The 26,362-nt window shown below is 39.5% G+C and overlaps 1 protein-coding gene across 2 annotated transcripts; it reads left to right on the forward strand.

The window, feature by feature from the left end:
* Positions 1-4,924: 4,924 nt before the first annotated feature.
* SLC38A4 (solute carrier family 38 member 4) lies at positions 4,925-26,157 on the forward strand. 2 transcript variants are annotated; one of them, XM_053943701.1, is made up of 17 exons: positions 4,976-5,000; positions 5,964-6,005; positions 8,827-9,057; positions 9,855-9,945; positions 11,242-11,357; positions 14,235-14,308; positions 14,434-14,526; positions 16,104-16,185; positions 16,277-16,359; positions 16,464-16,522; positions 16,896-17,174; positions 17,293-17,372; positions 18,465-18,565; positions 19,535-19,659; positions 22,250-22,394; positions 23,308-23,405; positions 24,825-26,157. In XM_053943701.1, the coding sequence occupies exons 3-17, from the start codon at positions 8,939-8,941 to the stop codon at positions 24,924-24,926; spliced, it is 1,647 nt and encodes a 548-aa protein (XP_053799676.1). In that variant the 5' UTR covers positions 4,976-5,000; positions 5,964-6,005; positions 8,827-8,938; the 3' UTR covers positions 24,927-26,157. The 2 variants fall into 2 exon arrangements, with proteins under 2 accessions (XP_053799677.1, XP_053799676.1); XM_053943702.1 differs by lacking the exon at positions 5,964-6,005 and having other exon boundaries at positions 4,925-5,000.
* The last annotated feature ends 205 nt before the right edge of the window (positions 26,158-26,362 follow it).

Consider the following 26,362-nt stretch of genomic DNA (forward strand, 5'->3'; position numbering starts at 1 on the left):
AAAAAATTAATCATGTGAGCTTTATTTAATATTTTTCTTTAGCTCTTCCTCTTAGTAGCACTGTAGCAAATGCAGCTTTTCATACTTGCCCTGTGAAGATCATTATTGCCAGAGAGACTGAAATAAACTTGGGGATAAGAAGAAATTCTGTTTTTGGAAAGGAAACACAGGATGTTGCAACGTTTTTCAGATCATGCCAGTTGTTCTGCTACACATAACATAATACATTTACCAACTATCCTCAGTTTTGTTTTGCAAAATTTGTGAACATTAATATTTTAAAATAGCACTTTGAGTTCTTTTGTGGGTAGTTATGTATTTATATATGTATGTGTGAAGACAAAAAGACCCTTAAGCCAAAACCTGCCCACTTCAGCAAATCTCTTCAAGAAGTCAGTGGACTATTGAATTCCTCAGTAAGTCATTTTATAACTTGTTTCTGGCACATGGAGTGTTGTTTGTCTAATGTCTGGCCATGTCTCACTTAATTGCATTCCTGCCATCAGTATTTTTGAGATCATCTTTAATATCTTTGTGTCCATGTCTGTGGCACTAAGCAGTTTCACAGACTCATCAAAATACTGATTGTAAGAGACTTGTGGAGAGCAGCTGCTCCAGCTTCCTCCACAAGGAGCAGCTGACACGAACAGCAGGTCATCTCAGGCACAACTTTGCCTTGTAAATCCTCAAAACCTTCAAGGATGGTGGCTCTGCACCTTTGCTCCCTCACCAGCCTGTCCCCAGTTTGCACTACCATTCTCCTCATGTCCAATCTGAAGCTCCCACACTCTGGTGGCTTCTGCCCCATGTCTGGGCTTCCTGGCCTAACTGAGAAGAGTCTGCCTCTGTAATCTTTGTACCTACCCTTCAAGTAGCTGTAGCTTGCTCTCATGCCTCCCTTTATCTTTCCCCAGCTTGAACAAACATCCCTTTCCCAAACTTTCCTATTTTGAAAAATTCAAATGCTTCTGTCCAGCTGAAATCATGCAGCACATTGAATTTGCAGGATCTGAGTGAGAATTCAGGTTACTTGAGGTGCAGGAGGTATCACTGTCCCTCTTGGCCTTACACTTTAAAAAACTGAGAAAAAAACTCTAAACTTTAATGGGTACTTCTAGGGGTAAAATATAGCAAGAGTCAAATAATATTGAAAAGATCCCTGCAAAAAGCTTCCTAACCCTTTTAAGGTGGGGTTTGGACCTCTGTGTACATGGGTATGTAAGGTCAGGTGCTTTGAATGTAGCTGGTTTATCATTACCAGGATTACTTTTACGTGTAGTGTATTAGTATAGAGCAGACAGCCACAACAAAATTGCAAAATACATTTTGGTTTGCCCTGCACAGTCTCATTGCCAATGACAATGAATACAGAGTGAAAACTAAACACAGAGCTACAACAAAATCTCCTTCAACTGCAGAAGATAGTATTTGAGCAAGAAGCAAACACAGATAAAGACTCTTGTGTCAAGACAAAAGTAGAATGAGTCAGAGAGCAGCAATTACTACAAAACAGGAAAATCTTAATGAAACATTTAACACAACCTCAAGCTCCATAAAAACAAGGCCAAAATACAAGGGAAAAAAAGTGCTTATTATTTTGGTAAAAACATCTCCATCATGTTTATTACAATCTTATTTCATGCTGTAAAGCCTTTTTTTCAACCTAGGCTCCAGACACAGCAATGTAAGCAGCCACAGGGGCAGCACCACAGCCCTGACCTACATTGCCCAAGCTCAGATCCTGGAGGCTGACCACCAGCTGCATGGGGGGCAAAAGCTGGGGCAGAGGCAGGCAGCAGAACATACTGGACTTCCCCCAGCATTGATCTCCATGTTTGGGGGATCCCAAGTACCAAGGTCTGGGCCAGCACCTCCAATTCACACAACCAGACCATCTCTGATTACTCTTTGGCTCAAACAAGGGCTCTAAGCAATGGGCTGAGAGGTTTTGTTCCCTAAAAAGCATTATAGTCTTCAGAAAATGGCACTTGTTGTGTGGCAAATATGGGAGGCTGTGCCTGGGGGGCAAAGGATCACTGAGCCTTTTTTAACAGTACTGCCATCACTGCCAGATCTAGGTTCTGCCAAAAACCTCTGCTCTGGAAACACCCTTCTAACTGTAGAAGATTCTGGAAATGCACACTTATAGCTACAGAAGATTGCTCCAGCTTCCTCTGTTCAAGAAATGTGGCCTCAGTCCTCAGATCTGCTGTGCCTGGACATTTCTCCTGTCAGCAATGTCAGGTATTACTGCAGCAGTTTTCTCTATAAGACGTAAAGTAGCCAAAAGGCACCAGAAGAGAAAAAATATAACATCTACCAAATATCATAATTTTAATTGCAGTTATTCTGGCTTTCTCAGAGAAAGGGTAAACAGGGCCTAGAACGGGCAAACACTCCCTGGTGAGCTTCAGGGTGCTCCATAGGCACTGAGGTGACCAACAGAGCTTGTAGTATGACCCCACAAATTAACAAAGAAGAGCTTTATTTAGTAGCTTTTGGTGGAAAAGTAACCAAGAGTACAATTGGCCCTTTTCTTGAATGTAAGTGGAGCTACTCTGACTGCATGACTCTGTGGCAGAGACATGTCACACACGTTAGTGTGTGACAAAGCTAGTTCCATCTACAAGAGGCAAGGGTGGATATCACAATGTTGTGCTTTCTTTTGTTCACTGTTTCCAACATTCTAATCAAGAATGTAATCCTGTTCTTTGTCAGAAAACAAAAAGAAAATGTTTTGGTTTTTTTCTTTGAACTCTTGCACCACCTCAAGCAATACCAGAAAATACAAAGTTTTCTTTACAAATAGTGAAATCAGCCAAGCTGAAGACAAAACAGAAAGGGTCTTGAGTTAGCATGTGCCTCCCTTCAGTGGGAAGATTGGACACTGACATTTGTGCTCTGATGAAAGACTTTTCTGATGAAAATTATGCAGTGCTTTTCTAGTTAGGGATAGGCAGAAAGAATTGGCAGAGTCAAAAAAAAAAAAAAAAAAACTGTGTTAGCTGGCTCTTCTCTGCAGAAGAAAAAAATGCCTACAGGCATGTAATTGGTTTCTGCCAGCTCCAGCTGCCTGCACACCTTGCCTGGCATCTTTGAGGCATCAGGTGCTGGGACATGGGCACTGCTCAGCACCATCAACACTGATGACTCCATGCCTCCATACACTGAGGAAAGATCCACCCAATTACCATGATGTGGCTACAGAGAGAATTGTGCCACACTACTTAGACGCAGTGGGAATCAGAGATAGACATGGATATTTGTGGTATTTGAAAAGGAAATTACCTCTAATCTTGATTTTTATTTATTTAATCAGGTTCAAAAAAATGCATCAGAAGTAATTTTCACAGCTGTTGCTGATTTGTTAGTACATCTATCCCCAAATCTCCCTGCTGTTTTCTTTATGGTTTGCAGTCTTATTTTCCTTTGTTTAAAGAAATGTTTTTCTCTCCCCTATTGTTACATGAAACAGCCACATGAGCAACAGAGCAACAAGGAGGCTGTCCATACCCACAGCCCTGTCAAGTGTGCAAAGCAAACAGGCTCAAGCAGAGCACAGCTGCCTGCCCCAGCTCCCCTGGCAGCCCTGCTCCCTTATCCTAGCAATGGCATAGGACAGCTTGGTGCCAAACTTCTGCTGAGAACTGCCTTAATACATTAAGGACACCTATTCTTGGTCATATGCCTTAGAGGGAAAGCCTGTTTCCCTCATTAGATCAGCTGATGAAATTGAAAACACAGGGACCTTTCAGACTCAAAGTCCATTCAACCAATCTAGGCCCCAAAATTTGTTCATTTTTCCAGCTATGTTTGAATGAAGAGAAGACCTCTGGCTCCAAACCTTGCACCTCTCAATCTTTGGATTGCACTACTTTTGGCGTCGTATGGTATTACTGGCCTTACAATCAGTTAGTTGTCTTTTTGTGGGAATGCAGAGCTGAGGGAGACAGCTTATTTTTGTTAAACCATTTGTCTGAGTCTACTCAGATTTCTTTTCTGGGGGGGAACTCTGAAAGCAGCACAGCATAGCTGGTGCTGGCAGCAAGCAAGCAGAAGGCCTGGTCACACTGGAGGAGGGTTTGGGTTCCCACAGGTTGTCACTCAGCCTGAGCTAAAGCAGTCTGAGTGCTCCACAGGAAACTCTAAGAATTAAAAATTACATCCCCTCACTTGCCTTCCTGCCTTCACAGTCAGGCCAGCCTGAGGACTTTAATCACAAACCTACATGGGTGGGAGGGCTGGAGGGTTAGTTGTGAGTTTTAATTATGGTCATTTTGTAATTGGATAAAATTCTACAGTAAATTCTGCAGTATTACAAGCACATCACAGATAATTAAATAGTTCTCCACAGGTTTATATTGCCATTAAATGAATAACATTTGTCACTGGACATACATCTCGTCAGTTGAAATTGCATTAAATATTTCAGCTGGGAAACTAAGGTGCAGGTCAAACAACCCCTTTGAAAGCACACATTTCAGACAAGTCCAGACAGGCAGTGCAAGATGCAGCTCTGTTGTCACAGAGATAAGAGCAGTGTGGGAGGAAACAGGTATTTCTCCCAGAACTTATTTTCCAGGTTCTTTATTGTTGTGCTACTGCAAGGTTAATGCATGCACATTATTCAAAAATCCAGACTGTCAAATGAAAGTGTGATCAAGCTTGGGTGGCGCGTTCTGGGGAGAAGCATTTTGAAATAGGGCTAAGCTCAGAAAACAAATAGCTCCGGTAACTGAGATGTTTGCCCTCAGTGTGCTCCAATAAACTGATTTACCTTTCTTCTTTTTTTTCCCCTTGTTTTTAAAGAGCTGACGCAAGTTTGTCAAAGGGAGTTGTTGGGCAGCTGTGGATTGGTTCATCCCATACACTCCCATTTGTCTTTAAATCACTGTTCAACTGCTCTAGGTTACATATGAGTAAACTTTTTCTTACAGGTCCAATTCCTAAAAGATATAACCTGTCTAGCAAGTGAGGAAAGGAACCTGCTCAACTCACAGGTAAACTTCTTTTCTTTATAAAATTTTATCAATGTATTTTAGACACTGGCCATATCTTCAGAAATTAGGAATTATAAATTCAATTAATCTGTAACTATAAGTGCAATATGAAGAATGGACTCCTTAAGATTTACTGACATGGTAATTTGCACTGGCAAATATCTTTGGCATTTCTTCAGGAATGAAATTTAGTCTTCTCTTTTGTACAGAAAATCAAACCTAAGCAACCATAGAACAACAAAAGTATTCAAAATTTCCCAGTCGATTAAGAAATGAATGATTACTTTCCTTTGCAGCCCTTGGCTATCTTCTGAGAATTTTTTTTTCTAGGTCTTGAGTTACTTGGCTAATATTTCTTTAAACAAATTAATTTGGGAAAGTGGGCTTCACATTTTAATTATTTATTTCAAAGCTGCAACACTTATTTCATTTTGAAATAACCACATAGACAATAGTCTTATAAAGTCACTGTCATGAAGACGAAGAATCTAGCAAAATCTGCTAAACTGGATACCATGGCAGAGATTACAAATATTGATATTGCAAAATCCATGAAAGTGTTAGTCATATCTATGACCTGGCATTATTTGCCCAGTGGTTGTCCATTCGCCTAATGTTCTAACTGCAGACTGGACAGAAATCAATAACCTTGTGAAATCAGATGTCAAAAATTTCATCATTTTCTGAATCATTGCTGAAAACCATTACTTAATAAATGATGCAGAACAGTACCCTATACTTGAAGAGGAAAATTAATTTTATAAAGATAAATAACTGACCTCTAATAATAAGTGAATTTCTTTTGCAATGAGTATTTCCATTTTAATACCATACTTTAGGAAAAATCTTTTCTGTTCAGCCAAATGCTACAAGAGGTAGCAAAAACATCATTGTATTGAAGGCAAGTTTTATGAACTGGAAAATTACATCTGGAAATCTAAGAGATTTCTCTTGTATGCTTAGGCACCAAAATCACGTTCTGAAGCAGAAAGCATTACATCCCAGGTAAGCTAAAGCAGAGGAACTTTGGGGTTTCTCCTCCAGTATTACAGGCTAAGCTTCTAGCAGAGCCCAGGCATGCCCTGCCTTGGTGGCTGTGCTTTCACGCCATCCCTGCCCTGGTTCCCAGCCGTCCCCCCAGGAGCAGCAATCCAGCCAGCACAAACCCCTGAAGGGGGGCAACTGAGCGCTCAATGTCAGTGCATTCCTCTTCATTGAAATATCTTGCAGGCTGAGTAACAACTCCAGAGGTACAGGGTCACACCATGTCCCCCTCAGGTGAAGAAGGGACAGCTCTGCCTCTTCTATGTTACTTGTGGGGAGAACATGCTACCAGTGCCTGTACATCTCCCAAACCCCTCAGTATCTGCAGTGATAGGAACCTGAAGATGTGGATTGCCACCAAGTAAGGACCAGCCCTGACAAGTTCTACTAGAGTTCAAAGACACCATTGGTCATAATCACAGTTATTAGTGTTTGCAGGATTCGAATCTAATAGCAGGCCTGTTTTATGGGTCTCACTTTCCCCACATTTATGCTAATGGCTTTCTGCTCATGGTTTGCAAACCTCTGGTGTTCTACCAACCTCTCCCTAAAAAATTATAACTGCAAGAAAGCAGGTTCTCAATAGACTTAATTTTGCCACCTGAATCTTCGTACTTTCACCAGAAGACTTTTAGGAATTCAAAGATTAAACACAATAAAATAAAATAAAATAGAAAATCATTGCTTTATGCAGTGATTACACAGCCTCTTGAGATGACACCCATAAATCAGATGACTTGTGTAAATGTTTGACAGGGCAATGTCCAGATGATTCTTATGCTGTAACACGTATTTTCAGTCAATTTTTCCATATTGTTTGCTGTGCTGCACAAGCTTTCATCCTCAGCTTAATCTTTGTGCAGCTTAACTCCTGGCAAATTTTTGCTTACTTTTCCTCCTTTTCCCATCTCTTTGAAGATCTGTATTTTTTGGACGGCCACTTCTGGAAAAGACATTTTTCCAACAACTGTTAGGCAGTACACACAGAGAAGGTTTTACCCTTTACCAGAACAGGGATAAGCATGGTTAGATTTGTTTGCCTGACTTCTACACCACAGATTAAAAATAAGCGTGAAGAATTGGAAAAACTCTCTTTCTCAGACAGGGCAGTGTCTGCATTTGAAGACAGTTCTGTGAATGAAACCACAGTTGTTAGGGCTCTGTTGGGGGTGGAGGGGTGAGGAGGGTGTTACTGGTTTTTTATCTCATGGAGTTATTCATATCCTAAGCGAGCAGAATCCCCCAGGCACTGGAATGTGAGTGCCAGCAGCTCTGCCCTGATGCCTGAGTCACTCATCCCCTCACACATACAAACACTCTGTGAGGCACCAGAAAGAATTAAAGCCAGCCGCTCTCTCTGGTAGGAAATTTCCTAATGCACTGTGATATTGCTTCTCCTTTTCAGTTGTCTGGTCTGGGTGAATGTTTTTAGTAAGAAGCAAGGAATTTGACATTAATTTCTGGCCTGGAGTCAGTTTTAATCTCCAGGACTGGTATCTAAACTTTATATTTGCATTTTAAACACATTCACTCCAACATCTTGCCACTACAGATATGCTTGTAGACGTTCTTAAGAACAGCATATCATCAGTATCAGAGAATAGCAAAGGTCTGGTCATTGAGCTGGACCTATACACCCATAAATGCAAATCCAGGAGAAAGGCTATTGAATAACTGCAGATTTAGTGTTGCAAAGAGCCAGACTTAGAAATTATATGTTGCAGTGTTTTCTGATATTGTTGTTATGGAATGCTGAGCTGCATTTGGCATGTTATATTTATGAAAATTGTCATGAATCTGACAAGCGTGCCTGATTGCAAGGCAGCAGGTAAATGTCCAGGAAACTGTAACTGTGGCCCCAAGAGTTTGCTCTCTGATCTCTGCTCATTCCTTTCACTGGTGTCCCCTCAGGTGTGGAATGGAAATATAGCATGCCTCAAGGAATATCTTTGGGAAGGGAGAAGGATTGCAGAAATGCAGCATTTCTTGCTATTTTCTGCTTGAATCTGATAATAAACAAATGAATTCACATGTGTATCTACATATGAGTCTGTAGCACACAGCTGCTGAAATCCCAGAGGTGAAGTTCGCTTTGTAAATTTGGGTTGTACAGTTTCATTTGGCCCATACAAGAAATAAAGAGTTGAGCATTTATTCATATGGTTTTTTAAAAGGCAAGAATTTTTCTTGTGGGGTAAAGATAATCAGTCTAATATCCCTGTAATAATCCTGTGTGAGACAGAGCTTCCAGTGGTGGGTCAAGTAAGAATTAACCAGTCCACTTAAAAACAGAAACTGGCCTGTCGGAATTGCACCTACTAATTATCAAAAAATTATCATACAGAGATGCTCACCTCTGTCAGATTCCAGTGAAATAGAGAAATCTACAAAACATTTAAACCTGTGACAACATTAATCTTCCAACCTATGGGAAAGCCAGCTCTACTCCTGTTTTTATCCGAAAGCATTTCTGAATCACCCTCCCCTAGAAACTCCAAAGCAGCAGTTCAGAAAATTATTTTCTGCTGGCTTTGTATTTTTTCCAGATACTGGATATCTGCTGTGCATCTGTTGGCCTCTGCACCCTTTACCATTTGAAGGGAGACAGGAGAACCAAGTGCTGGCATATAAAGAGACTTTTATGCTTGCCCAGAATTTTCCCAGTCTGCAACAGTTTCCCCTCTTAATGCTATTACAAAGATCAAACAGAAACCAAACAATTCACACTGGTTTATCTAATTTGAAGAAAACTCTAATGAGTTCTGTTGTGTTTTGTTTGCAGAACAGAGTGTTCTGGCAGTCCCTGCATGACAGAGAGGACCTGCAAGCAGACGGCACAGTGCTGTTTACCCTGAAGAAGCGAGTGTGTGTGCTGGAAAGCGCTGACCATTCTAATGGATCGCATGGAGCTGCAAAAAGTCAACATCGAACCTGATGATCAGAGCAACAGTGGGGAAAGCCTCGAAGACAACTACCCAGAGCCTGCTGATTCGGAAAAGGCTGCAATTAGGAGGTAAGCATTTATCTGTTCCGTTAAGGCTAGAAGGCAGTAATCAATAAATAATCATCACTAATGGCATCTGGGAAGTTTCCCCACAGCACTGATCCTCCCTGCTCTGTGCTCTGGAGGACAGTGTGCCCAGAACAGCAAAGCAGCCCAGGTGCCCCCTTGCCTGCCACCACCTGGACTTTTATCTTCAGGCTCCCAACACAGACTAACCCTTGGCAATTTTCAACTAATCCAGTCGGATAGTACATGTGCAAATTAATACACTCTCAGAGCAGTTCAGCCTGAGCACACTGAGGGGGAAAGTTCCCCAGGGCAAGGTATGGAGGGCAGCAGGGACAGCCCACCCTCAGACATTCCAGCAGAACCCACCATAGCACTAGCACCTGTGTGGCTGGCAAAAGACATCTCAAAACCAGCCATCAGTCTCTTGCTCTCAGCTTGCTGCTCCCTCCAGCACGTATCTCCAACACGGCAGTTGCAAGGCCCTTTGTTCCCCAGACGTGAAGCACGTGCTCAGCTTTAGCATGTTACTGGCAGTACGGACGTGCTTTCCAACATCTGCAATCAAGTGAAATTTGAAGATTACTGGGTCTAAAACTAAATTCCAAATCAAACCAAAGATCTACTAAACATGCCACTGGACGTGAGAACTTTACAGAACAAAGCTTTTTTTTTGATGGATTTTTATATATTCATAGCAATGTCAAAGAAAAGTTTCCACTGATGACAAAAGGCACTCCTCAAATGAAATGTGTGCCATAAGCTTTATCTAATGTTTTCTTATTTTTCTTTGTGTTCAGTCCCTTTGCTAGTGATGATGCAGAAAGTCAGAAGTTCCTTACAAATGGATATCTGGATAAAAAGAAATTGGAAGACTATAATGAAGAATATGTAAGTTTTATTCTTTTTGAATGAATGAATGAATGAATGATTACAAAGTAGATCTTATTGACCTGCTTTTTTTTCTTAAAGTGTCAGTAAGCAAAATTACTCTGGAGCCTGGCCAGCATAATCTTGGCTTTCAAATAATAAATACATTTTCTAACAGTTAGTGCAGCAAACCCTTTCTGTTGTCTTACAAGTAAAATTGAGTCTTTCCTTCACAAGTAATCAGAAAAATTCCTTAGATCACACTTGAGCTTCAGTAACATCCCCATGTAATCTCAGCTAAGATGTGCAGACAGGGGGTTTGCACCTATTTTCCTAACAGGACATTGGGCTCAGAAGGACTTTGTTGTTCCTATGCAAGGTAGATCTGTGCCTTAGTGCATACATGCTTGTATTTCTAGTTTCCCGCATCTGTGTAAATGAATCTACATTCAGCTGCATTGCTTTAAAGGAAGAACCTTATAGTTTTGGCTTTATGATGCTGCAGTCTACACAGTCAGCACACGTCCAACTCCCTAGACAGCTCCACATGCAAGTGGAAGCACAGCACCAACTCCTGGGGCATACATGTGGGTACATCTCTGCTCAGGATTTAATGTTACTCAATTTTTAGTGAATTTGATGCAATGAAAGGCATTATTTTATCAGTGGTGTTGCAGATTTTATTAAGGAATGATCACATAAAATCAAAAATATTATTTGTGATTGTAAACTAAAATAAGAGCCGTGTTCCTTTTTTCTTTTCCACTTGGTGTCAGTTGTAACTCATTCACACACCATCCCCTCTCTCCTACGTTTTGTATGCTTCCATTCCTCTGCTTCCAGCCCTAGGCATGCAGCACTCCTTTCGTTCCTTCTCCCAAGCACCTTTTAGTTTACTAAAGAAAAAAGCACATTCTACTTGGAGACAAATTCAATAATCTGTTGTACTCATTTTTTAAAAAATCTGAGTATTTAAAAATCTGTAATTGAGAAATCTGTTTGATAACACCATATATTTCCATAGAGGCTGGCCAGCATAGCCACTGTAACTGTGTCACCTAAGTCACCTGTCAGGAATGTAAGACTCCTCCTGACTGAGACAATGAAAGAGTGGGAAGAGGCAAACACTACCAACACAGCTGTCTTTGGGATAGACTCCTTATGGTGGCAAGTGCCTCTGGGCTTGGGAACCTTGAAAAAGCTCCACCTCTAGGGATCAAGGGAGGAGTACAGGGAACACCAGCAATGAAGATAATTAGCCAATCATACTCAGTAAAATGCAAATTAATTGCCATTTTCTGTTCTTGCACCCAACAGCACAGGGGTAGAACTTCCTTTGGAATGTCCTCCTTCAACCTCAGCAATGCCATTATGGGCAGTGGCATCTTAGGGCTCTCCTATGCCATGGCCAACACAGGAATTATCCTTTTCATGTAAGTACATAGAAAAAGAAGCAAATAGAATATAAGCAGGGGGCTGGAACTGAAGCTTTTATAATTAGAGAGGTATGTTAAGCTTGGTTTTTTAGCTGAAGATTCTTGCAAGATCCTCTGTAATGAAAGCATTTCAGTTTCACCACAAAGAACCATCCACTGCTGAAAATCCACTGCTGAAATTTTAGACCTCCTTTGTGTTAGAAACATGACGGTGAATTGATACTGTGCAGTCAAAAAACAGAAGGAAAGAACAGCATGCTGGTCCTAAAATAACAAGACTGATCTTGCCAGTTCAGTATGGGAATCCAACAAGGAAATTAAATTATCATGTTTGCATCACCCAATTATCTAATCACTACGTAGAAATGGAAGAAGAGCATTTGATATAATCTGATATGGCAACAGGCTTTGAATGCTAATGTTGCTGCTTCAAGTCTATCTGTACCCAATGTGCACAAAGGACAGCATTGGTCTGTGACTGACAAACAGTATCTACACAGAATGGGTTGTGATAGACAGCAACATATAGCCATGGGAAGTTTTTTAATCAATGGCTAACATCTGGCTCCTTTTAATGTAACAAACTGTATCAAAAATAAATTGGAGGGATTTTTTTAATGACTGATTTTAATTTTAGCCTGAAGCCTTAATTTTAGCTTCCCATGAGACTGGAATAAATTGTGATATTACTGTGTGACAATAAGCCATTTTTTGACCTTACTGAAATCTAGCATCTTTTTATAGAGCTTCTTGCTTATGGGGACAGTGTAACTATGACAGCAACAGCTTTTAAAATGCTACGTGTACCTTACAGTTGCTAAGAAACAACTCCTGTTTTGCCAATATAATTTTTAACTGAAAATTAATTGTAGATTCAAATGCTGTTCTGTATAAGCACTTCATAACACCTGCACCCAAGTGGTTTAGATATAGTATTTGCAGAGCAAAAATTGAAAGCCAGTTCTAAAACTGACATTTTTTCAGGGTCAGAAAAATGTAGGATTTTTTTTCTCCTCCAGCTTTCTCTGAGCATTTGTATTGACTGATATGTTCATAAATGATCACTGGAAAGAAAACTGTGATATGTTAAGCCTCACTAACAGGGAAAAAAATATTACCTTTATAATATTTTTATTTTGAAACTCTCTTCATACTGACTGGTGGCTAAAAATTCTGATAATGCTAAAGTAAAAAACAAAGACATCTCCCCCCACAGCTCATTTTCTTTACTTTGGTATTTCCATACTTCCTACATGAGAGCATTCTTCCTTTTGGTAAAGGAAGGAATTTTATTTAAAATTATGAACTTGTGTGTAGATACTGTTACCCCCACAGCAGTTGTCCACTTGCTTGAAGTTTCTCTGTTTTCACAGCACACAATGTTAGTGTTAGTGGGACAGAAAAATCTACTAAATGGAAACTACTGGACACAAATTCTAATTTAGATGATGCTGGCAGCATGGTCTAAATTTTTGTAATTTACTGTTGTCATGTTGCCCAAGTGCTTTCATGCTGGAAGGTGTTCTACAGGTGAAGGAAAATAGAAGGCTCTCAAAACTCCAAAAGCAACATTTCTGCTGCCCAGCATGATTTAGCAAGTGCAACCAGGCGGACTTTGGTTTACCCCACCTCATGTGTCAGGACATGGAGATCATGTCTCTGACCAGCAGCAGTATGGGCGTCCCTGATGAAGGAGGATGCCACCTCAGCAGGATACACTGTCACCTCCGACATGATCCTCCCTTACCATATTGCATGAGCCCACAGCAGGAGATGACCCTGGCCGCACCAAGGTGGTAGCACTATCTGTCTCTCTTGAAGAGGGAAACTTCAGAGGAAATTGTGATGGTCTGGTGGTCATCACCCGGCCCCAGGGCCTGAGCCTGCTCCTAGCCTGTAACTCATTGATGAACCTGGCTGTCAGTGTCTCCTATATCTATACCAAACCACGTGCTCAGTGGAATGGAAGGTGTGGTCACAACCTCCTGTTCAGCCATGGGATAAAGTGCATCCATATTTTCCATCTGTCACGTTATCATCACATTCTCTTCCTCACCAGCACTTGGGCAGGCTGATGGTTAAGGTAATAAGATATGCTGTGCACAGTGCTGTGCCTTGAAAATGTCATACAAAGCTACATTTTTCAGAAGCAGTTTACAAGAGGCAGCCAAAATCACACCGGATGCACCTGTTGTGTGGAAGGAACGTGGCAGTAATCAGAATTATTGAAGTCAGGTACCAGTACCTCCAAGCAGACTGAGACTACAAGCTAAGCTACCAGTGCTCCAAGACCAGGTTTTCCAGTGTTTTGGAAACATCTTGCATCTTGCTTTAACAAGATGCAAGATTTCTAATATACTTACACAGCAGGCAACTAACCTCCACTGCAGTGATATGGCAGAAGTAAAAAGCAGTGACCAGCTAAGAAATAGCATTGAAGTTGTCCTAGTCACAATTTGGTTTGGGGTTTCATTTTTGGGGTTTTTTTGGCAGCTCTGATTAAGGAGATATTTGAAAATGAGAGGTCAGTGGGCAGATGAGAGTCGAAAGACCAGATTCTTGCATAGAAATCTGCTTATTTTAGTGGGATCTTGTTAAGATATAAGATTCTGTCCTTGTGGACTAGCACAGAACTAGCACTTACTGAACTTCAACAAGCCTTCAGGGGCTCTTAGAGTGTTTAAGGTGCAACTGCACTCACAAGTAATATACAGTTGACACTCAGCTCTGCATTTAGTACTGGGAGACCAAAGAACAAACTTGCTGAAAACTATTTACACGTTGAACCTCAGGAGAACAAGCAAGTGTATGTTGAAATCAACCGAGTGTCTCTGATGCCCTGCTTAGGATTCTGATTTCTGCTTTGCCTTACAGAGTTTTGCTGCTCAGCGTAGCAATATTGTCACTCTACTCGGTCCACCTTTTACTGAAGATATCAAAAGAAGGAGGTAGGAGGCTGTGATTGACAGAGAGTCTGTATTGCATGCATGTATTTTACCCTGGAATGCAATTTATCAATTATGAGTGTAGTGGCCCACGTTTCTGTTTTGGTTTTGTTTGGGGCTTTTTTCAGGATCATTAATATATGAAAAACTGGGAGCAAAGGCATTTGGCTGGCCTGGGAAGTGTGGTGTTTTCATTTCAGTCACAATGCAGAATATTGGAGGTAAGAGATTAAAGCTTTCTAGCTTCCAATGCTCTTCCAATAGAACACAAGTGATTTCATTCTCTCCTCTGTCTGGCTAAATGGCATCAGAGATGAGCCAGATACAGCACACGTTGTATTGTAAAAATGAAGGATATGAGGAATTCATCTCACTTTTTTCAGCTACCTGGCACTTCAGTGTATGGTGAAAGACAGTTGCCTGGGATCTCTCCATGGCCAGTGAAGAGGCTTCAATGATGGTTAAAGTGGCCTGACTGAGTGTCCTGAAGGAACTGGCCATTCTCTTTGTTGAGTGTGGCTCAGTCTGTTCTTAGCATCTAGTTGAAGTATCTGCTTCAACTTAGAAAGGATTAGTCTCACCTAAAAGGAACAGCACAGGGTTCTGACTTGTCCATAAAAGGCTCTTCAGTACTTCATTTTTCAGCTTAATTCTCTTCTTCAAATACCAGTCGGTTTGTGTTATTCCTAAAATGTGTGTTTAAAGTAATTTTTGAATGTACTCACCCACATAGATACTGCCTGTGAAATATCTATCAAATAACCTCCATCCTTTCAGAACAGGAGACTTACCAATATAAACACTAGTGATAGAGTGAGTGCACATTCATTCAACAAAGTTTTTTCCTTTACTATCCTGGAAGAAGCCTTTTAGGAGGCTGAAGAACACCTGGTCTGAAAGCGAAAGGGAGTTAGTAATTTTTTACAGATTACTTAAGGAGAGGTAATTGAAACTTAAATTAAATGTGCCATTAGTCAATTAAATTTATGCAGTTTTTTTGGTGATTTCTCTATTGGAACTTGCTGTGTTTACAAATCTCCATCAATAGATAACTACTGTCCTGTTACAACAACTTTGCTACACAAACAGAGGTAGTTCACATCTCTGTACTGCAAAAGACTTTTTGATTTTATTCATAAAAGGTGTTATTCTATGGTATGCCTTTCCTTCCTCAAGCCTGGATACCAAATTGGTTGAATTCAGAAATTAAGTATTAACTTCCCTAATAAAGAGGAATAGCTGTTCCTCTAGTTCTTATCTATATTGATCCATAGGTCTTTAGAGACCTCTCTGTGGCAAACATAAAACAAATAAAAAAAAAAACCACAAATTAAAAAAAGCATTACTTCTGGCAATAAATTTTAAATGACATGTTCCTCTTACACCAGGAATCTGGACAACTAGTTTATTTCTTTATCTATAGAGAAGACACTGGAAGAAAGAAGTTGAAAGTAGGAAGGATAAGGCAGCTGAAGAGATCTAGAGCAAATAAATCTAAAGTTACTACAGAACAGGGATGGACAGCATCCATTGGGGAAAAAAAAAACATATATAACAAAAAAGTAAAAGGAAAAATTAATAGTGATTTAAGTATGCTATAAATTCAGTAGTAACTATTGTATTCTAATATAGAATGTTAGATGTCATTCAGAACCTGTTAGTAACAATATAAAGGTTTTATTTATTTATTTAGTCACACTGTTATTTAAACAAAATTCATTTCTCTACTTTAGCAAAACATTTTGTCTTTTTTTGGAGCTTCACCTTCACTGAAGGTGTTTGTTTGGGTTTTTTCCAGCAATGTCAAGCTACCTCTTTATTATTAAATATGAACTTCCTGAAGTCATCAGAGCATTTATGAAACTTGAGGAGAATTCTGGGTAGGTGCCTTTTCCCAGCCTGAACCTGAGATGAAAAATTTTCACTTTGCTGTCAGTGATGATTGTTTTTACTTTTATTCTTCCTCTTTAGAGAATGGTACCTTAATGGGAACTACCTCGTCATACTTGTAACAGTTGTGATTATTCTTCCCCTCTCCCTTCTAAAAAGCTTAGGTAAGCTTAATGCCCTGCTTAAGGTCATTTCTTCATCCTTTTAGGATTGTGAATTTATATGTAACTAAACTATTTTGTTCTGTTTTGTTTTTCTTGCTGCACAGGTTATCTTGGTTATACGAGTGGGTTTTCGCTGACCTGTATGGTTTTCTTTGTCAGTGTGGTAGGTGACTGTTTGGGTATTGTCTCCAGACAAAAACAGACTCTGTAAACCTTAAACACTTTTATACTTCATACCATGGCAATTTAATGTGAATGTTAGAATAGCCTCTGCAAGTGAATCAAATCAACAACCTATTGCTGAAAGAAGTCAGAGTAAAAGAATCGGTTTAAAAAACACTTGAGAATAAAAAATAAAACAGGAGAACAGCAGAGGCAGAGTAACAACAAATATTTGTAGAAGAAGCAGAATTGGTAGCACTTGGTTTCTTGCTCCCTCTCTTTCTCAGTGTCTGTTTATACTTCTGTTGGAATGCCACAGATGTGTAATCTCCTATAGTGGCACTCTTCTGATAACATTGTCTACTTTTTTGTAGGTGATCTTCAAGAAATCCCAAATACCCTGTCCTCTTCCCATCGTGGACCACGGGGTTGAAAACTGGACTGCCACCAATAGCACAGTGCCAATGCACCTGGTCATGTTATCAAATGAGTCACTCAGTTCTGGTGTGAATTTCATGATGGACAACACAGCTGGGCACTTCCCAAGCCTTGAGGAGCCAAAAGATATCTCCCCAAAAAGCAGTGTAGAATATGAAGCACACAGCGAAAATAGTGACAAGTGCCAGCCAAAATACTTTGTGTTCAACTCACGGGTAAGGGAGATTCTGTAGAACTTGTCTTCCACCACTTGTACCACAGCTAAACTGCTGCTTGCCAAAAGTCAGAGGTACAGCCGTGACCTTTCTTACTAATGGGAGCTTTATTTTACAGACTGCCTATGCAATACCCATCCTGGCATTTGCATTCGTATGCCACCCTGAGGTGCTACCAATATACAGTGAACTCAAAGAGTAAGGTTCTTGAATTTTGTCTGATACTTTCAGTTAACCATAAATAGAGAGCACTTTCTACATGCTGTCCATTGATTGCTGGTGTGTAAACACCCACATGATAGTGAATTATTGCTTTCCATAGTAAACAGATTTTGGCTTTGCTTTGGTCTTATAGTCAGATATTGGTGACAGAGAACCACTGCATTGATCAATATTATCTTAGTAAAAGAGGAATCTGGACAATCCTTCAAATGGTCTGAAATAAACTGGGGAACTTGGTTGCACTGAAACAGATAATTCTGGTTTTTAATAATACCTAAATGTGTTCTGTGTCTGTGTCAGTTGCTGCTTACTCTTAAAGTTTCTTGGGATGTCATTGGTTTGGGAGTCTTAGATAAGCTCTTTACTCAGCCTATTTTGCTTAACAAAAATCAAAAATCAAATACACTTGCTTAAAAGAGCACAGAGCTGATCATTGGGAAGGGATAATAAAAGGCATTTGTTGAAGCAAAAAATGCATAATAGGAGGGTATGTTGCAAAACTCAAGGAGGCTAAGAACTGTTACCTCCTATTTCAGTAGGTTTAACCTCAGAAGTAATAAAAATTCTCATATGACTTGGGAAAATGCTTGCAGGTCCTATAAGATGAAGATTATCTTTAACCAAAGGATTTATGAAAGAAGGATGGGATCTGCAAGGGGTTCTTGAACCTGCAGAACGGCCCTATGTATATATAAGGGCATGTTCATATAAAGATGGCTGAAAACTTGTCTATTATTGTTAACAGACCTGTAATTCTAGTCCTTCCATTTTTTTAAATCTAAAATATACCATTTGAGATTGACATTTAATAAATAATGTTATACAAAATAACGTGGCACATTTTTATGTTGCCACAGAAAAAGCGCTAGAAATGCAGTTTCAACACATTTTATAAATCTGTGCTGCTCTGCACAGAGTTCTAAAGCATCAAGAGCTCTATGTATCCAATATAGTTGCTATGAACTTTCTATCTGGTGAGGGTATATCAGAGAGCTAAGACCCTTCAGGGCACTTCTTGTGCAAATAGAGGCTTTATAGGACTGTTATTCTCTTTCTTTTGTACTTCAGTCGCTCCCGAAAGCGGATGCAGAATGTTTCAAATATCTCCATCACTGGCATGCTTATCATGTATCTTCTGGCTGCCCTCTTTGGATATCTTACCTTCTATGGTAGGTCAAAACCCTCTTCTCTGCAGAGTTTTCCCTCACTTTTTCATGCAGGCGAGCTGGCTCTATCACAAAGACTCAAGTATTAATGGATCTTCTGGAGGCCTGAATCCAAGTTTCAGCAACATTCACTTATAATACACAGTGTGTAACCTTCTGAGTGAACTGTGGGACTTATCCAACTGTCAGACACAAGTTCTTCACCTGTGAGAGATTCCAAGGCACCTACTAGGGGGACCAGTTTTTTTTCCCTTGACTTTGTGAACTTAGACAAGAAGCTGCTGTAAACCTGACTCTTGGCAAAGGCCAAGAGTACTAAAAATACTCTAGTGCTCAACAGTTTTACATGACACTACTAAGTGCTATCCAAACTGTCTCTGACACTGCTTAGTTCAGTTTCATCTATGCTGAAAAACAGGTGCAAGTCATTCTAGTGTAAAAAAAATCTGGATGAGCTAAACTAACCGATAGGCAAACAGAGTAGTCCCTCTATTAGCGCACCATTTTGTGCAAACGCCACCTCTTTTTACCTTGTTAGTCCCTCCATACAGCAGAGAAGTGAATGATACAGCACACTCTGCTCCCTATCACTGGGGCAAGAGGGCTCTGCTTGAGAGCTGAGACATCTGGGTGGAGGTCAAAAGGGGCTGTTCAGTGAGTTGTTTCATATCACAAAAATTATTTTTACTTGAGTTTCTACCTCTACTTAATGACTTTTGCAAAGTCATTTCAAAGATACTAGAGTACAAAGCATCATCTCAGAGCTCTATTACCCTCATCATCTCTGAATGATGGACTAGTATCAGTCACAGTGGGAAAATTCCTTTTTCTTGTCTAGCCCATAACTTGTATCTAATAACAGAGCTGGGCTAAAGTTAATCTTATCTCTTATCTGGCTGCAGTATAAAGATCCTTTTAAATGTGCAAGGTACTGCTTAAGTGATTTAACTCCTTTCTGTTTCCTTTTTGTAGGAGAAGTTGAAGATGAGCTTCTTCATACATACACTAAAGTGTACACCTTTGACACCCTTTTGCTGTCAGTTCGCCTGGCAGTGCTGGTGGCTGTAACCCTGACTGTGCCCCTTGTCCTTTTCCCTGTAAGTAACAGAGCTGAAATCAGGGCTAAGCCATAAACAGTGACTGAATGTGATCAGCACAGATTTTAACACTGAAGAAAAGTAAGCCTGAGCTTTTTATTTAGAGAAGTCTGTTTTCTCATTTGACCAGAGCATGGACCTTAGGCATTTAGGGTTATAAAATTTGAAAGACTGAAATAAATCAGTCTTTATAAATATATCAGGAATTACTTCTCTGTCTCCCTGGCTCTTTCTGTACTATATTTGTCAGAGCAGTGCTAAGTACTAAAGTCTTGGAGATACACTGAAACCACTTATGAGATTTCCTAACACAGACACAGGCACCTACTATAGCATCCAAACTTAGGACAGACACATGAAACTCAGGTCATGCATTGTGCAGGACTCCCACACTGGGCTGCTAAAGTACAGGGACGGAGGGCCCTGTGCTCACCTTACAGGCCTGAGTCTATGGACAGGTGAGGAAACTAAATGCCAGAAAAAAGAGGTATAAAAGAGCTGCATAGACAGTTGTCTGAGCAAAGTTTGGAACTTCTGTGTGCTCTGCACTGGGAAAAACACAATAACCATAGTAGCAGGGACAGAAAGAGACAGCTAAACAAATTGCTCTGCAGAGGGACCAACCCTCCTCAGGGATCAATCTCCCCCAGTGGGCAGAACTCCAGGCTCCTGAATGTATAAGACTGTGCCTCATGTCTTCCCTGAGCTTCCATGCAGCAGAGGAGAAAATAGCTGATCCTCATCATTTGGTTTTGGGAGGCTGGTGCGTCATTAGTACAGCGCGTACAAGCCCAGCATCATGCTGCGGGCATGCTCCCAGCAAGCTGCATCACACCACAGTGTTCCCATCTGAGTAACTCGGGGCTCCTGTTGCTCCGTTGTCCTGGATGCAATACACACTCTGAGAAGGTACTGTTTCCAGGCATGCTGGCAAATGCCTAAGAGCAGTGATCACTGTTCAGTGTTGTCCACTAAATTAAAAAAAAAAAAAAAAAAAAAAAAAAAAAATCAGGTATAAAGCACCCAGCGCTGTCAGTCCTTCTAGCTTGGAGAGCTCCAGTGCCCTGCCTTAAACATCATGTTCAAACCAGTGGCTAAATGTTTAAATTAGTCTTACCAAATTGTTCAGTCTTCATGGGAAAACAAGAAGAAGAAGGCATTGAAAAAGCCTGTCAGATGTAGCATTTTGTATTTTACATTTTTGTATAATCATTTTTATATTTGAATAGTTAGCAGTTACACAACACTCATTATTCCATTAAAAGAACTCCTGAGAAAATATCTTTTGCTTGTAAACCAGAATATCAAAGTGCTTTACACATCTTATCAGGACAGCCATCTCAGCAGATCTTACTACTTCAAATAAGCAGTATAACTATATCAACTATTTTTTTAAATGAATCATCCCATTTGTATTTTCTTAAAGTAGTCAGAGTCTTTTATTAAAAAAAAAAAAGTTATTGCAGTGCCAGAAAAATTAATTAAATATAGATCTATATACCATTAGCCACTGTAAAACTTCAGTTTGATAACTTCTTTTAAGGCCTGTGTCACAAAAGGAATAATGCACAATATGCTGACAGTAAGCTCACAGGAATGCATGCAGAAGTACTTTCTGTAATAAACCTATTTTACACCAACTCAAAAGCTGGACAAAATATTTTCAATTTGCCTCCATCTTCCTAATATTGGTTTACATCAACCTGAAAAATATGAAATACAAAACTCATGGTGTGTTTTCAAGTGATGTACTACACTGAGAGAACCCCATATATTTATTCAATTGCCAAACTCACCTGAAAGCAGTTACACGTTATTTTAAAACAATCAAACAGAAGTGTGTTTGGAGCTTTTTGAGTGTAAAAATATTTTTGTTCAATTTCTAAACATAAACTTTTAAGTTAATTTTGTTACTTGAGAATAACATTATCTCCAGCTACCAAATGGATTTGCTTTTGACCTGTTTACTACTTACCATCTTTTATGTTGTAAAAGCAAAAAAATCCATGATGCGTGAGAAAGTCAGTAAAGCAAAAAAAGATCCTCTGCAGTAGGTTTTAAGATTATAATTTCTAAGTGGCATTGAAAAAATATGCTTTTCTTTTCAGATATGTATATGTATATATTTAATGATTAAGTACAACAGCTTCCTCTATGTCTCAGAAAAGTAAATGACAGAATTCTTGTGGGATTTTCATCAGGTTCAGGAATACAGCAATTCATATTTCACACATGCTCTTTTTTTTTGCCTGCTGATTAGTACTTATAGTGGGGGGGTTCTTTGGGGATTTTTTTTTTGCTGATATTAGCATCTTTCAGTTGAACAGATTTCATGTCCCTGATTTTACACCCTATTTACTTGACTTTCTCCTACACTGCAAATATTTGAGTTTCTGCATTAAACTGTGAACCCAGTTCTCAAAAACCTACATCAGAGTGAGATTACATTATGGGAATCAAAGTCTGAAAATACATTTTTTCAGTCAGAATTTCTCACAGTGGCTGTAACTAATATAGATAATTTTATAAAACTGAAAGCAAAGATAAATTAATTGTTGTTTTACTTTCCCTGCTGTCTTTCATCTTGCAGATCCGTTCATCTATCAGTGCTTTGCTGTTTCCCAAAAGGCCATTCAGCTGGATAAGACATTTCCTGATTGCAGCAGTAATTTTGGCTTTTAATAATCTGCTTGTAATTTTTGTCCCAACTATTAAAGACATTTTTGGATTTATCGGTAGGTTTCATAAATACGTTTTTGTTGACACTATTATCCTTTCTACAGCATATTTACATTCATGGACTGAAGGTCAATCTCTGTTTGAGTCTTACAGTAGAGTAATATAAACACAAATTGAATTTAAAGGGGATATAAGAATTCCCAAACAGCTGACAGACAAAACTACAAGCTAACCAACTTTGTTGTCACTTTGCATGAGGCACAAGGAATCCAATAATCTCAATATAAAAACTGGTAAGGACTTCCCATTTCGACCAAAAGGAAATTTCATATATGTGGAGGAGAGGGAAATCACCTTTGGTTTTCAAGCACCTATAGCATGAAATAATGTATTGACTTCCACTTGTGCTAGAAAAAGAAGAAAAGTGACACATTTCTTTTGACATTAACAGTTCTCTCCCTGCCACTTGTTTTTGGTCAATTTTGGCCTCTGACCAAAGAAGTCCATGAAGAGCCTCCATGCTCTGAAGTGCTTGAGGACTCAGGGGTGCAGATGCCCTTGAGCAAAGTACCTCCATGGGGTTTCTGCAGTTGATTTTCTCCTTCCTGCCTTTTTTACCCAGGTCTTCACGCTGGACTCTGCTGAGCAGAGGGGAGTAGGCACTTCTTAGGTACAGATCATCCACTCTCTTTTTGCTTCACCAGTTGACATGCAGACATCACCACCACAGGCAGCCACACCACTCTGAAAAAACACTCCCAGTAACAAATGTCTCTTCAGGCCCCAAGCCCCCAAATAAGTGTTCAGACATCTACAGGTCTCCATGAATGTTGTCTACAGAGAGAGCCTGTGCTGTACAGCCCTTTGTACTGTTGGGCTCAGAATGGCAGATGCCTCCCCTCTTTTGCAGGTGCACCACTCTGCTTTTATGTCAAATGGTGCAGCACTCAACTCTGCTCTCTCTTCCAGGAGCCTCTTCTGCTACAATGTTGATTTTTATCCTCCCTGGTGCTTTCTACCTGAGAATTGTTAAGAAGGAACCCCTGAGGTCTCCCCAGAAGATTGGGGTAAGAGAACTGGGGGCAATTGCAAAAGGAAGGGTGGGAGGGTGTGTGATTTCCACTCTTCATTAATATTCAGACCATTGACTTGCAACATCTGGCAGTTGCTCCTGAATGGTAGTGTCTCACTCAAAATACAGGTTGGGCAGTGGGATTCACCTGAGGCTTCTCAAGACAAAGCCTTTAGAGGCCTACTGCTTCTGATACTCACCTAAGTACTTAGGGTAAAGTGTGTCTTAAACCACTAGAAAAAGGGACTTATTAATCCAATCTAAACTCCAGTTAACACCTGTATTTGCATAAATAGCACCAAGACAGTCTGTAAAAAGTTGTTGGTTAATGCTGGGAGACCAGCTGTAGATTAACATGAAGATTTGAGGTCAAGGTTAAGAAGGAAGTTTTACTACAGAGATAAGTACTAGTGAGGTCTCCTCTGAGGTAGATCCATACACCTATAGGATAGAAATATGAAGGTCTATCATTATGCACAGCATGTGTCTATATGCCATGCTGGACTGCCACTGCAATACCTTTCATCCTGAACATCAATAACTGTCTGCAGATTTAACTATCACTGAGGAAATGTTCTTTGAAAATGTAATTAGAGAAGTTATTGATGAAATATATATGTGGGCACATAATGTAAACAGGTGGACATATATATATATATATATATATATATATATGTTCACAAAAGTCATGTGAGTGTAACTGATACATACTTCTAGTATAAAAGAAATTTATTATTATGAAATTATTTTTACAATGCTTTTTGCAGCTGTTATTGTAGAGAGACTGTGAATATTTTTTTCATGCGTCTTTGTTCACTCTTCATGTTGCTGTGTTTTAGGCACATCTAGAATTTCACAGCCTGCACTGAGATCACATACAATATTTATCTTTGTTTTACAAAGACAGAGTATTGTTAAGTGTGGACAGATTATGGTAAACTAAAGGTCCTCTAAAGAAAGAGTGACTACAAGCATCTGGATCGCTTGAATATGTACAGAAACACTGTCAGATAAGACATATGGGTTTACCTGTTTGCCTAATAAGGATTAAGCAGATTAACTCTGAATTTGTTCTTAATGCTGGAGATTATGACCATTGACTGAAAATCTGTAATTTTTAACTATAAAAAACAAAGTCATTTCTTTGTTATATTTTTTCTTAATTGTTCACAGTACCAAAGTGGGTTGTTTTCAGATCTAGCCGTGTAAAGTCCATCTGTCTTGGACTGAAATTCATACAGGACTAACTTAGATTCATGTATCCCTGCACAACATTACTTGGACTTTAGTCACATAGAATAAGCCAAATTTAGGCCATGGGTATTACACTAAAGCAGATCCAGTGGGGCAATCTATGAGCTACTGCCCGCTAAGTCACTTGCTTTATTAATTAAATTTCATTTTCCAATTGCAGGCTCTAATTTTCCTCATAGTTGGCATAATCTTCATGCTTGTGAGTATGACTCTTATTGTAATGGACTGGATTTACCATCCCCCAAGTTCAAGACATCATTAACCTGTGAAGACAACCAAGTGCTTTTTATAACACGAATATTTGTATTGTGGGCTCTGAAGAACATCTGAATGGGATTGTTATTCCTAGCTAGTAACTGCAGTACTTTGAAGACAGTTTCTGGTAAGGTCACAAGAACCCAACAGAGTCTACATCATCCTTGTCAAAAAGGATTGTTATTTATGCATTAGGGATCTGAGCTTATCATTTCTGGCCAGGTGAAATGAAAAGTGTGGTGTGAATACTTTCTATTTTCAAAACCAAAATGACTTTGTACATAGTCCTCAAAATCTCCCATGATGATAGTAACCTCAGTTCCTGGAGCCTTGGAAAGGTAATGGCCAGAAAACCAGCCAGTGCCTCATTTTCGATCTGAAGGTCATGGGAGTGGCTGCCCAGGTCCAAGAGAGATGGTACGGTTTCTGGAGGGGATCTAGAAGATGATTCATCTTGCTTAATAGACTGACCTGACTATCAGAAAGACAGTGGCTTTGACCAGCCAGTGGACAAAGCTGAGTGTTAGATTTGTTGCCCAGATTCATTGCCCAGCTGTTGTACAGAATAAAGCTCTCTGACACAGATTCTCTGTTGGGGCAAGCGCTTGAAGAACAGTAGAGTATTCTCATTTTGTTTTTAAAGATGCCTGTGCTGGAAATATCAGTCATTTCTGCAGTAGGGTTTGGTTGGTTTTTTTTGTTGTTGTTGTTGTTTGTTTGTTTTTTGTTTTTGGTTTTTTTGTTTTTGTTCTTTAATTTTTAATTATTGTGTGAGCTTACATCACTGAACAAGTTGTATCCTCCATAAAAACTTGTCTTCCACTCTCACAGGAATTTAATGAGACTACAAAGTGTGACAAAGCACCCTATCCAGTATTGTTCGGGACTTGTGTATTTGATAAATGTTCAGTGCAGGAAACTGTGATTTGCTATATATAAAAATATATGTATTTATGTACATAATTTTTTGTTTTGCTCTAGTCATAAAAATGTTATCCTGTGGTATATGATTTTTGATTTTTTTTAATGTGTCACTCTGTTTTCATAGCCACACATTTAATATTGTTTTGAAGGAAACATATTGAATTGGTGGGTTTGTAAAAGGTCTGGTTTTATTCACCAGTGGATGGAATATACCTGTAGCAAGCCCTAACTGCTACCTGTTTAAAAACACATTCATATGTTTACTACTTAGGTTATAATAAATTTCAAGATGTTTTCCTCTTGAGAATTCTTAATATGTGTCTTGAAGTTTTGTGATACCATTGTACACCACTAATTTGAATTACTTGCTCAACTGCTGTACCTCATCCTTGTCTATGCATATGTCAGCACTCAACAACATCCTGGATGGTTAAGTTATGCAAGGGTAACAGCATTACTGACAATCTCAAGTGTATCATGCTATACAGCTGTGCAAGAGAAGAAAAAAATGGTTGCATT

The sequence above is a fragment of the Vidua chalybeata genome, chromosome 5 (assembly GCF_026979565.1).
Source record: "Vidua chalybeata isolate OUT-0048 chromosome 5, bVidCha1 merged haplotype, whole genome shotgun sequence".
NCBI classification, from domain to species: domain Eukaryota; kingdom Metazoa; phylum Chordata; class Aves; order Passeriformes; family Viduidae; genus Vidua; species Vidua chalybeata.